This window comes from Corapipo altera, unplaced genomic scaffold, assembly GCF_003945725.1.
Source record: "Corapipo altera isolate COAL_440 unplaced genomic scaffold, ASM394572v1 1, whole genome shotgun sequence".
Lineage (NCBI taxonomy): Eukaryota > Metazoa > Chordata > Aves > Passeriformes > Pipridae > Corapipo > Corapipo altera.
In genome coordinates this window covers 34831681-34844474 of record NW_020884873.1, presented here as the reverse complement: position 1 = coordinate 34844474, position 12794 = coordinate 34831681, and the positions used below count along the sequence as shown (strand labels likewise).

Here is a 12794-nt window from a genome sequence, read left to right as displayed (position 1 = left end):
TTTCAAATTATTACAGAGATGCCTCTGTCCAAAGAAAGGTGTAAATGAGACCATATGCTGAAGTCAGTAGTACGGATTTTTATTTAACAGTAAATGTGAGGTAGAAAGGGATAAAAAGAAATAGGGAAAAGAGAGAGGGGGGGAGAGAAAGAGACAGAGAGACAGATTAAGTAAAAATATCACCACTCTATGGATTCCAACAGTGTGCCATTGATCCTCTCCCTGTGGTCTTCCCAGTGGTGAGATTCCCAGTCTTGTTAGTGATAGCTGCAGTCTGGATCTGTCAAGGGAAGCCCAGGGTGGTGAGGGAAAAGCCCGTGGTGGTGGAGGAAGTCCTGTGTGGGGAGGAAAGAAGTCTGTTGGTGAGCAAAGCCAAGGGTGGTGAGGGAAGACTTTGGCGGTGAAGGAAGTCTCATGTGATGAGAGAAGAAGTCCATTTGTAAATGAAGTCTAGGGTGGTAGGGAAAGTCCCATGTGGTAAGGGAAGAAAACCAAGTGTTGAGTGAAGTCTGTGTGTGGTTTTTTAGTGGGCTTAGGCTTGGTGGGAACACCGTCCGTACCTCTCCTGGGGTGGGGAGTTCTACACTAGATTCAGCATTCCAGTCACTCACACCTGTGGATACATTCTTCTCGGAGGATAACCGGACAATAGTACCACCTTTCTCAAGTATCTTATCTCAAGTTCCTGTCACAGTCCAAATTAGTAGGCATATTCAGGGAGGGGTGGGCTTCAGTGAGCAGCTGCTTCTTTGCACAGTTTGCTACAGTGGACAGAAGTCTTCCAGTGATTTTAACAACGTTTAAGCCATAAACCATTTCAGTGTCTCACAAACCTATAACCCCAAACTTCTTGTCTGCCTAACATACAAACTGGTAATAAATACAGTATTTCATATTTTATTTTGTGTTTTTTCTAGTCATACATGTAACACTTGTCTGTTTCATAGAAAGGGTGAAGTTATCTACATGAAGCCTCTTTGAGGAGGGGAGATATATTTATTTTTCACGCAGGAACGTTGGTACATACTGTCATAATTGTCTAAACTGAAAACTGGCTGTAGGTGTGCAGACTGATCTTCAGATGTCTTATGCTAAGCACCGAGAAGATGGGGAAAAAAGTTTATTTTGGAAAAATCTCATTTGTCTTGGTCAGCAACATATAGGAACACTGGAAAAAAAATCAAAAGTAGTAAAACAAAACAACTGCCAGCTAAGCTAACCAGACTTGAATGAGATTTCAAAACCTCCAGAGTTCTTAAACCTTCCATTAAAACTGGTGGGATGGAGAAGACAGGCCCAGGTAAGTATTCTTATTGAGACGAGGCTGGCACAGGTCCACAACCATATATTGGGCAGCTGCCTTGCCTGTGAGCATGTGCTTAGCTCTGAACTACCCACCACATGTCTGTTGTTTCCCGGGGAGGGGGACATGGGGTAGAGGAAAAACTGGGAGTTCGGAAGTAAGCCAAAGGATGCCAGTCTGCTTGTCACTACAACAGTGCACTGATTCCTCTGCTTACAGAACAACTTGGTTCCTTGTTCAGTCCAGAGCACTGTTTTCCTTACATCTGCCTATTTTGCCATAAATTAGGCAGGGAATGTTTTGTCAGATTGACCCTATCATTTTCCTTCCTTTTCAGTAGTGACCATCTTGTGTACTTAATTGGATGGTTTCTCTGGAGTTTAAAAAAAAAAAAAAGGCAGTCTAATTTAAGATGCATTGTAACACACAGCCATACACAGTACCTGTGCATTGAGGTATCACAGACAATCTTAATTGCACTATTGCTAACCATTCCTTTCAAGTGGTTAAATTTTCAAACTGTTCCTCTACTTGAAAATGTCATAGAGTTATTTTTAAAAGTTAGAAGTAAAATCAGTATTCCTTAAGGATACTTAAGGAAGGGTGCAAGGTGACTACACTGTAATAGTTTCATGAGTTGTTCTTTTAGCCTCTCAATTTATGTAACTCAGAAAGTTCTCATACCACAAGTTATCCTTAGCTCATAATCCATTTTTCTTCTAGTAATTGTGCTAACTGTATCTTAAATCTGTGTAGATTTTAGCAGGCAATCCTATGATTATTGGGTTATAAGCAAGGTAATTCAGAGTTTACGTATTGTGTGAAGTACCTTCTTTGGTTTTGGGTTTTCTTTTCCCTCCTCAAAGTTCAGTAGAAGCATATCTGTAAAGCAAAACAGTTCATGATGAGGACCCATGACCTTTATTTCAGAGTAGCTCTAGAGTGGCAAGTATCTGTGAAAGCTTGGAGTATATTTTTTGTTTAGTTTCACTGAAAATGAATCCAGTTTTATGCACTCTTAATACCAGACATGAACCAAGGTTTATAAAAGGGGATGTCTGAAAATTTAACTTGAAAAGCCCTTGTCTGATCCAAAGTAAAACACCCATGTAGGCACATCAACTGAAGTACTTGATTGTTGTCTAAGTAGGAGGCCTTTTCTCTTTCTGCCCTGCTGAGGAACTTGGCCCAATGAGTCAAAAGAAGCATAATCCAGCAAAGTAAAGGAAATTCACTGAACAGGTAGTCCAGTAAGTACATGGAAGGACTCCATAAATGAGATAAAATGTCACCAGAGAAAACCTCATGACTGAGAGCTGGCATAAAATTTCCAATCAAATGATACAAGATTTCCAAATGTACAAGCAGGATCTTGTGAAGTATTAGGTAATTTTCATGGTTGAATCACTTTTGGACATTTCATCTGTAAATAAATTTTTATATATAATGGAAGAACTGCAGAAAGTTCCAAATGTCTTCAAAACTATTGTTTATAAAATGGGTTTTTCTTTTAATAAAAATTATTAAGAATAAGAACAAGTATATCATTTCAGTTATCAAGAAAAGTAATGTTCCATTAATGAAAAGTATTTCATTAATTTAGAAGAAAATGTAAAATTAAAATAAAGTTTTTTACAGTTGTACCACTGAAAATCAAAAGTCTCTTTCTTGCACAGTGATTGAAAATATCAATCACAGAATTCCATTAGACCAGGTTGCTCAAAGGCCATCCAACCTGGCCTTGCAATCGTTAATTATTACCATATAATAGTACCAACTTCATGCATGTAATAACTTTAAATGCAATGCATTTTCCCATACTTATCTCCTTACACATGTTGTGAATTTAAAAGTATAACATAGTATGTTTATTTTTAGTACACCTCCTGATAATCTCTCAATTCAAGAATTTCAGAAGAATGAGAGTATTGATGTTGAGGTAAGGAGCCTATAACATATACTGAATCTCATAAAGAGTTAGTGACATTCACAAGTTGCATTTGGTTCTGAAATAGTTTTTTTTAAAAGTTACCCTTTCAGTATTTTTTCTGTGATATTGTATTCCTTTTTGAAAACAAGACAGGAAATTTATAGGCCCAAAATTCATGTGCTTCGGGGTGATGCAAAAAGTAGAAGATGGAATGCCAAAAACTATTTCTTGTCCTCTCAACTTCAAAGCAATGTACAGCAGCTAAACCAAAATGTGTTTCTGCCTCTAACACATTACATGATCCTTACTTATTGTGTTATTGCCGAGCAATTGCACAGGTAATTGTAAACCACAGAGAAAGTTGACAATTAAGCCTGAAGTGAGTGCTTTCTGTGTTGAAGGGGGCAGTCAGCAATGAAATGGTTGCCCTTCAGATGTGTTGTCAATACTGAGAAGCTTCTGCATAAATGAAGAAATGATGTTGTGTTTGTGCAGCACAGAGACGGGTGTAATTGTAGAGAGATAATGTTTGGTTGGATAAGGCTGAAGAAAATGAAGAGAAGATGATACTTGAAATGAAGAGGGACTTGTTCCCTTTCACTCCAGGACAGAGAGATGTGGTAGAACAGGGATTAGGGGTACAAAGCAGAAGGAGTTGCAGAGAAGACATGGCAGTATGGGTTTGATTCCCTGTCATCTTTCCAGAGTGGCAGCTGGGACACAAAGATTTCTGGATGAAAAGCGGGAGTGGGTTCTGCCTGCAGTGAGCAGAACTCTCAGATCTAATGCATTAATTTATGGAGATCTAAACCCACTTTGTTCCTGCATGGGAGTATCAAGACAAGGATAGAAAGCATTTCAGTTAATGTGTATTGCCTTAAGCTTGTTTAGGCAATAAACTCACTTGTTCTGCTTTGCAGATGTTACATTGTAAGAATGTGATATGTGTGTTAGTGTTGTAGTGAGGATATTGAATTGTGGGGAGGGAGAGGGACATTCCTAATGTTAGATTTTCTCTTTTCAATACCATAAGTTTGATTTGAAGAATATACTTCAAATGTGAGTGGAAATCTCAGTGATAACTCCTTCAGAAACTCTGGCAAAAGTGGGGGGAAAAGGTTTATTATTTCAAGTTTAATGTTCCATGCAAGACCACAATTTTGGATGTATCTGCAAATTTTAAAAGCTAAGCAATAGAAGATTTTGTAAAGTTTCATTAGGCCTGTCCCTCTTGTGTAATGTTTCTGTCTTCTTCATACTAGATTTACAATTTTAATATTCAGAAAGCCAATATAAATATATTTAATTTATTTTAGGTGGTGCAGCTTATCAGCACAGAGATACTGCCATATGCTAATTTTATTCCTAAGGAATTTGTTGGTCAGATAATGACTATGCTCAATAAAGGTTCAATACATTCTCAGTCCTCCTCCTTTACAGGTATGGTACCTGAATGACAAAAGCTATGGTATTTAAGTCTACTAGAAAATAATTAAAATGTTGTGAGTACTTACTCTGATAAAGACTTTAAGTTCCATGGCATGTATTCATTACAGACTGTTTGATATCCAGCTTGTTTTTATAAACTATATTTTGTGGAAGTTGCCAAGCATTCCTTGCAATTTTTTAAAAATTATTTCCTTACTGCTTGGCTAGTATCGTACTTGTGTTAGTTTCTACATAGTTTATTTTGCTTTGTACCAGTTTTAACAAAAATTTCAGACAATGGTAAGACAGATGTAGTATCATATTCTGAAAACCAAAATGACCTTAGCATAACTATATGGTGTACCTAACCAGATACTTTCTCTGCCTTTAAGAAAAAATCACCTATGGTCTTTTTTGAAAGATAAAAATGAACATAAGCCATTACATAGAAAAATATTTGGACTGTACAGTACCAAATATTAGTATTTATGCTGAAGAACTGGGGTTGCTAGGTGTTTAACTGATTTCATGTATTTTATTATTAAAGCAATGTCAAGTATATGCCATGTTACTGAGCATGTTGCATAATTCATCTTTTATTTTTTGAAGTATTGTGATTTTTGCACAGTCGTTTTTTATTAGAATGTATTCTTAATATTTGTTCTTATAACTGTTAATATTTATTAATACTAGAGGATTGATAGCATTTTTTCAAAGTATAATAAACCGATTGAAATGCAGCATCATGCACACTGGACAATTAGATATGTCATTTTACTTTTACAGAAGCCGAAATAGATATTCGAATGAGAGAGGAGTTTTCTAAGGTGTGTTTTGAAACACTGCTCCAGTTTTCATTCAGTAATAAAGTCACAACTCCTCAGGAAGGCTACATTTCTAGGATGGCACTTTCTGTGCTCTTGAAGAGGTCACAGGATGTATTGCATCGCTACATAGAAGATGAGAGATTGAGTGGCAAATGTCCTCTTCCACGGTATGTATGTTTTCTTTAGGAACTGAAGGTATTACCAGGACTTTATGAGAGGAAGGTTGCATTCAAAATATCACTCAGTCATGAAAAAAATAAAGGGGGTGTGTGTTGAAATTTAAAAGCCAGGGAAATGTTTGTGGGGAAGACATTTCAAAGAAAATGCTGGTACCAATTTTTTGTTGAAAAACCTTTAAATAATAATGGTCATATTCTGTGCTGTTACATTTTCAGTTACTGAAACAACATATCTGATATCTGCAGCATAATACTTCTGAAATCTGATTTCTTTTTATTCCCAATAGAGCTATGTGTGGAGTATTACCAAAAATAAGATAAAACGTCCCAACAGCAACATTGTGAATCATTACTCAAGTAACTGTTCTTGAAATGGAAAAATTGACTGAAGTACTAAGAAATTCTTTAAAATAGGAACTTATTTGAAATTCACTTAACTTTTGAAGGTTTTGATCATGAATGTGGAAATTGATTATTATGTTACTGTTAATCATGTATTTTGATATGAGTATTTTCAGATTGAGATGTGTATGGTGTTACTGTTTAGAGGATCAAATTTAAAGCTATTCTAGCTGAGACAACAGCAATAATGGTGGTAAAGTTAAAGAAAAATGATAACATTAACCTCTAACTATCCTTTTAATGGCAGGCTTCATTGCAGCTGTTCGCCATTGGGTGTTGTTTTCATGTTGTGTAAGTTTCATAGAAAACTTATATTCTTAAGGCAAAAATGAGTAGTTGACTGTTTGCATTTTTTCCTTTCTAGGCAGCAAGTAACAGAAATCATATTTGTTTTAAAAGCTGTCAGCACTCTCATAGATTCACTTAAAAAAACTCAACCTGAAAATGGTAAGTTACTGTTAAACAATGTGGTTCTAAACAAGGTAACGTTACATCTGCCACAAAGATGTATTTATTATTTCCTGTAGTAATTTTCCCAGAAATTTGAAAGAAAAGTGTAGTCTGTAAGATTCAGTGTATTGTAATTCTTTGTATTTGCACGTGGCAGGTAGACAGAAACAAAAACTACAAAGTTTTTCCAGTATGCCTAAAAGCATAAGGTTCTAAAATATATTTAATAAAAAGAGAACCTCAATTTGTGGTGTCCTTTTCTAAAAACAAAGAAACCAAAAAGCTGCCATAAAATGTTAGTGGAATTCTTAAATATATGAAGTCTTGATAGATCCTTTTTTCTTTCCATGATACCTTTGTAGGTCTTTATGGATCTTGTTCACATAGGTGCCCTCTGTAGTTGAAGTGGGTGTACAAGCTAAATGCACAGACAGGCTGGTAGATACTTAAACTTGTGGTCTTGCTATCGCTCTCTTCGTGCTTTAGTATCTCCTGTGCCTTGGATTGAGAAAGATGTCTTAGCTCATTGATGCCCAAGTAAATGGTTGACAGATGTATTTAAAAGGTTGAATTAAATGAAAGACCTCAACTTCATTTATAATCATGTATCCTGTTCCTCCTGTAAGCTGCACCTACAATGTATGTGTGGAGAGTTCTTGCAAGAAAACTTAGTCATGAGTCTTGGTATTGGACTCTGAAATTCTGGCAGAATTGCATATACAACACTTCCCTCTACTTCTCTGCTTTTGATATTACGAAGAACAGAAAAAAAACCCTTTTCAACCCTGAAATAAACAAACAAACCAGTCTTTCCAGAAAAACACAGGCAGGTGGGTTTCTGCAAAGAGGCAGTGCCTCATTTGCAGCATCACTGAGCAGCCAGAGTTATGATAATGTGTTTTCCAAGGCTGATGGCAAAAGGGTGCAGGCAGAACTATGCCAGGATGCATAAAGCCTTTTGGCAAACCCTGAAGGCAACAGAAGTACTACTTTGGTAGGTCTTCCTCTTAGAAGGGTAGAGTAGCCAGCTCAGCTGGACTGTTCCCCACATTCCTCTTCCTGTAATGAGAGGCATTCTTCCCCTGGACATAAGCAGCAGCTTGCCAAACCTCCTGTGCACCTTCTTATAAAGAGAACCACTAGACAAATTACAGAATCACTTCACTCCAACTTCTTCTACCTTGTAATAATTTTATTTATTTAAGATAATTATTAATGTTGTCTGAAATCGGGGGTTGTTTTCTTTTGAAAGCGGAGCTAAAACAGAAATAAGCAAGGAAGTGACATAATAAATAAGATTCATGCTTCAATGTTTAATTTCACTTGTTGGAGTAACAAACTTTACTATGGATATTTTTTTTTTCTTGGTCTAGTGTTTCTACCTCTGCTTTCTATACCTCTTGTAATCTGGAATGATCTGAAATCAATAGCAAGTCTCAGTGCTGACAATTTTCCAGAAGTGAGATATGTGTCCAGTTCAATTTTCTGTCTGTAGCAGAGAAAAGTGGGCAGAAAATGCACGTGCATTACAGATTTAATAAAAGTATTACCTTAAATTTGTCAGTTCTTCATCCAGAAAACACAGTGAATTACTCATATGTAGAAACACAGGTGTGTAGCACCATTTTATGGATATTATCCCATCTGGCCTCCAGTTGTGGCTGCAAAAAAAGAATATGGCTCTCCTGCAGAAATCATGCCTCATATCTGAGTGCCCTGTGGGGATGCCATAGTGTCTGTATAACACTGGCTACCTATGTTTAGGCAGCTGAATGTGCCCTTGTTTATACAGGTACTGAAAAAAAATTTGTTGTAAGAATTTGGACAGTAGTAAGTGATTCAGTCTGTTCTTTTCTTCCTTGCAGTTGATGCTAGCACATGGGCACAAGTTATTGCCTTGTATCCGACTTTAGTAGAATGTATTACCTGCTCATCCTCGGAAGTGTGCTCTGCTCTGAAGGAGGCACTGGTTCCTTTCAAGGACTTCATGCATCCACCAGCAACCAAGGTACAGAATGGAGAGTCTTGACCCCATAAAACTTCTTTTTTATTCTTGAAGGGAAAACAAGTATCCAAAAATGTTTGTTCCCGGGTGAAGTTTCTCTGAGGAAATCTCTTGTGACTAGTACTTTGGCAACTGTGCTGACTGCCTTTTAACTGTACTAACAAGAGCTCAGTAAGTCGTGAATATAGGCTATATTTCAAAGGTTCCAGAGTGAGTAGCAGTGCAAACCTTTAATAAATTTAACTGACTAGTTGGAATCATTTATAATCTAATGTACTTGCTACAGTATCTTGAAGTGGTGATTGAAAAGTGGGCTTATGTACAGCTTGTTGTGTATGTGTTAATGATGTAATTAAAAATATTTCAATTCAGTCAGATTTATTAGGCTGGTGTTTTGCACCCTTTTTTTGAAGTACGAATTGTACTAAAATTTTATGCAAGATGGTACTGTAACATTCCATATATCTGTAACCAGCCTTTGTAAACAAAGGGAACTGATATACTTGTGTGTATAATAAATGGTACAGTTCTGTATAAAATAGTTGCATTTATTATTTAAATTCTTTTTAAAATATTGATAATGTCAAATGCTTGAAAATGTATTTATTATGAATAAGTTGTATGCTTGCATTTTTACTTACAGTTTGCCTTCTAAATTGCCAGATATGTTCATTCATATCTGATCATGTTATTAATTTTTGCTTAATTGAATGTATCTTCTTTGTGGCTATTGGACATCTACAAAGGGTCATATAACAAAAGATTGCAGCAAGCAGTCACAATCTGCTGATCTCAAACTTCAGAGTAGTTGACCTGAAATGTTTGAATATGCAGAAATCCACTGTAGCACTTCAAGACTACCATACCTCACTTCATAATATATTTTTTCAAGATGTTTGTTTTACTTAATTCTGTCCACTTTTGTAGTTGCAGCCTTGCTTTAAAAAAAACCCAAAACATATTTGAGGATTGTTAGCCTTTTTGGCCTTCTTGGCAAGTATCACAGTCTTTGAATCATGACCCAAGAAAGGTGATTTCAAGTATCTAAAATACTTGGCTGTAATACTGTGTTCAGTAATTCTAAGTGCTTTGTTTTGTAATGTCTTTTCAACCCAAACAAATTGTTCTAATCTTTTAATTATAAACTGTGTCTGATAAAAACCGCGAGAAGTGTAGTTTTGAAGATAGTTACTCATTTAGAAATGCAGTAAAATTCGTCATTAAGTAAATGTGAATGTTTCACTTTCACGTAATACACAATTGAAGTAAAACACTTTTAATAGTATTGTTTTTAAAGTTTGTGATCTAGCATTTAAACTCTTATTTAATTCATTTTGATTTCAGTAATGTTTCACCTGTATTCACATATTTTTAATCTGTGATGTGAAAGCACAAAGGCCAAATATATATATAAGAAAAAGACAGGTGCCTTCCTATGGATTTCAGAGCTTATCTTTAGGGGTTTGTTTCTTTAAGTCTTTTGTAGATATTAAAAGATATTGTCATGCATAAGAAACGGTATTACATCTGTTTGCTTTGCACTTTCCTGGCTAAAGGGACATTGATTGGTCCATATGAACAGGTGTAAAAGCTGTAGAAGCTTCAACCTGAAGGTGTGATGAACTGGTCAGGGCTACCCTGCATGAATAATGTTCTTCAAGCAGGGCTTTGGACAGGTTGCTCTCACAAGGCTCCAGTTTATGGTCCTTTTTAAAAACTTTCTATTTCAAAATACAGTAAATATTAAAGAGGCTTCAAACCTTGCACATTTCTGTGACCAAAGTTGCATAGAACTTAATTGTGAAGCGTGGATAGTTTTAAGAGAACACACAGTTTACATTAAAGAAGCAAGTTCTTCTCATTAATAGAATTTATGTCAAAATACCTTCTGTGGAGGAGCAGTTCCAGTATACTGCAGAACTGGGTCTCGCATACAGGTAACAACATTATCCATACTCTGAAAGTGAAAACCTCACAACTGCTTTCCTAATTAGTGGAAGATAAGTCAAAGTCTATGAGGTTATTAAGGAAACAAAGCGTAGGACAGGAAAGAAGGGAATTAATTTGTTTTAGAATATATTATCTTAACCAGAATTTCTGAAAAGAGGTGTGCAGACCAAGCTGTGGGTAAATTTGTTTCTAATTAGTTTCTAATTGATTTTTCAGTGGTAATACAGATGCATTTGTCCAATAAGGTAAATCTTCATTTTTATCTGTAATTCAAAAAGGGGATGCATTAGTCTTTCCTGACGCTAGAACTTAGGCTATTTTACCACCTATAGACATTAATCTTCCAAAAATTTTGAAATAAACTACCAATGAGCTAACTTTCCTTTCTTTCCTCTTAATTACAAAATTAATAATATCTGTGCTATTTGAGGTGTGTTTTGGACGTGCAAGCTTGGTTTGACTGTATTAAAACTGCTTTCTTTTATTTGGTATAAATACTTTGAGAACTAAAAACAAAGCTACTTAGCTTAGAAAAATGTTTTCATTGAATTTATTTTGTCTGTGAATAAGAATTATTCCCTTTACTGTGCCTTCTTGTCCATCACTCAAATATTTCTTCCAACTTGAAGTATCAGTTTCTTTTTTCTCTTTGTACTTTCTGCTAAACATTCTTAGGGTTTCTTTGATGCAAACAGCATTTTTGAATGTTTAAATTTCACATTTTTAACATGTTTTTAGCAAAGTAAATCCTGCTTTGGAAGGAATCGAATTAATTTAACATTACCTATTGAGTAGACCCATATCCAAGTTCTATTCAAGTCTGTAGGATTGCTTATTCACGAGAAGTAAAACCCATGGACTTTTTCAGGATCGGGGTCTGCAGTGTGTCATTGAAGGCAGCTAGAAGAGGGATACAGCTGACTGTATAGAAATGTGTCAGCTGGAAGTTAGAAGATAAGTATTAATTGCTTATTGAATGTAACCACAGTCTTCACCTTTTTCCTTCTTGTCTACAATTTTAAATAAGATATGGATGGGAATTCAAATTATTAGATTATTAGCATGTTCATATCAAGACTTTGGATTACTTGGGAAAACTTGTATGTCTCAATGCCATGACCATTGCCTTAATGTACTCAAGGATTTAAGATTGCATAGTAACTGATTATGAAAAAAGAAAGAGGCCTCAAGCTGGGAACTTCTTAAAGAACATCTTATTCTTAGAAGTAACCTACAGTAGTTATTTGCTTATCTTCAGAGATGGTTATCTAACTGGAATCTGTTTTGTTCCCTTGTACATGAGCCTGCTTCCCCACCTCTTTTATTGGTGAACTGTGGAATGTTTCTGGACATTAAGCCACATGAAACACATGGTGACTGTAAATTATTTACAAGAGTAAGTAAGAGTACATCTGTGAAAATCAGTAGTTTTTCATCATATTCTGCAGATGGGGTTCTTTCTTTACTTGGGTTGAGTTGTTTCTTCTTGTCAAACAGCAAATCTTCTCATAGCTGGCCTTGAACTCTTCAGGCAAGATATTTTTAGCAAGATTAATGCCTTTCTTTTCCTCAGCACATGACAAGCACAAGTACTAGTCATCAGTGAGAGAAGGAATTGCTGTCCACACCTGCCTTGTGAGCAGTGCATATTCTGACTGCTACAGGCCCGTAAGGATGTTTAAAGTGGGGTGCATCAGAAAGTTCCAAATAAGGCAGCTAGTGTGTAGGGTTTGTTTAAATTGGAATCCAAAATTGTGCATAGATATGGCCTATATTTGTAGGTGTAAACCATTTAACCATCAGCAAAATATTGATATTATATTTTTATTCCCTGCAAAGAGTTTACTTTCTCCATGGAGTTTCCACCCCTACCTTCTGACAGTACTTTTCTGTGTGTGCTTTTCTGTGTGTGCTTCAGGTGTACATTTTTGGGGCAGGGACTCTTTGTCTATACAGCATTTTGTATATCGGGGCAAGTATAAGTCCAATAGAAATGATTGTAAAAAGTCAATGTAGAAGATAGATTTCATTTGGGGAGTACATACTCTTTAGGGTTCATAGCTGAGTTGTAGTGTTCAGGTTTATGTCACATTCAAAGTATCTGACTGCTGTGTAATTCAAGACAGACAACATTACACCCCCTAGGAACCAGTTGCTGGGATCAAGAATGACTACAGCAGCAGCAAGTGAGCAAAATATTGCATGGATGGTTTTAGACAACTTGTGTGAGAAAGAAAGTGAAATTCAATACTCATGATTCTTAGAGAGGAGGGAGAACCTCAAAATAAAAATGACTGGACTTTGAAGAAGGCAGCCCAGA

At 36.0% G+C, this 12794-nt stretch overlaps 1 protein-coding gene across 6 annotated transcripts in view; it reads left to right on the top strand.

The window, feature by feature from the left end:
• MON2 (MON2 homolog, regulator of endosome-to-Golgi trafficking) overlaps positions 1 to 10385 on the top strand; it is a 68884-nt gene extending 58499 nt beyond the window's left edge. For 5 of the 6 annotated variants that reach the window (XM_027656254.1, XM_027656271.1, XM_027656260.1 and 2 more), the window contains 5 exons: positions 3182 to 3242; positions 4550 to 4673; positions 5448 to 5655; positions 6434 to 6516; positions 8385 to 10385. In XM_027656254.1, coding sequence (XP_027512055.1) covers positions 3182 to 3242; positions 4550 to 4673; positions 5448 to 5655; positions 6434 to 6516; positions 8385 to 8548 — 640 coding nt within the window. In that variant the 3' untranslated portion in view covers positions 8549 to 10385. Of the gene's footprint in view, positions 1 to 3181; positions 3243 to 4549; positions 4674 to 5447; positions 5656 to 6433; positions 6517 to 8384 lie in introns of those variants that run through there. The other variant, XR_003529821.1, reaches the window with a different exon arrangement.
• The last annotated feature ends 2409 nt before the right edge of the window (positions 10386 to 12794 follow it).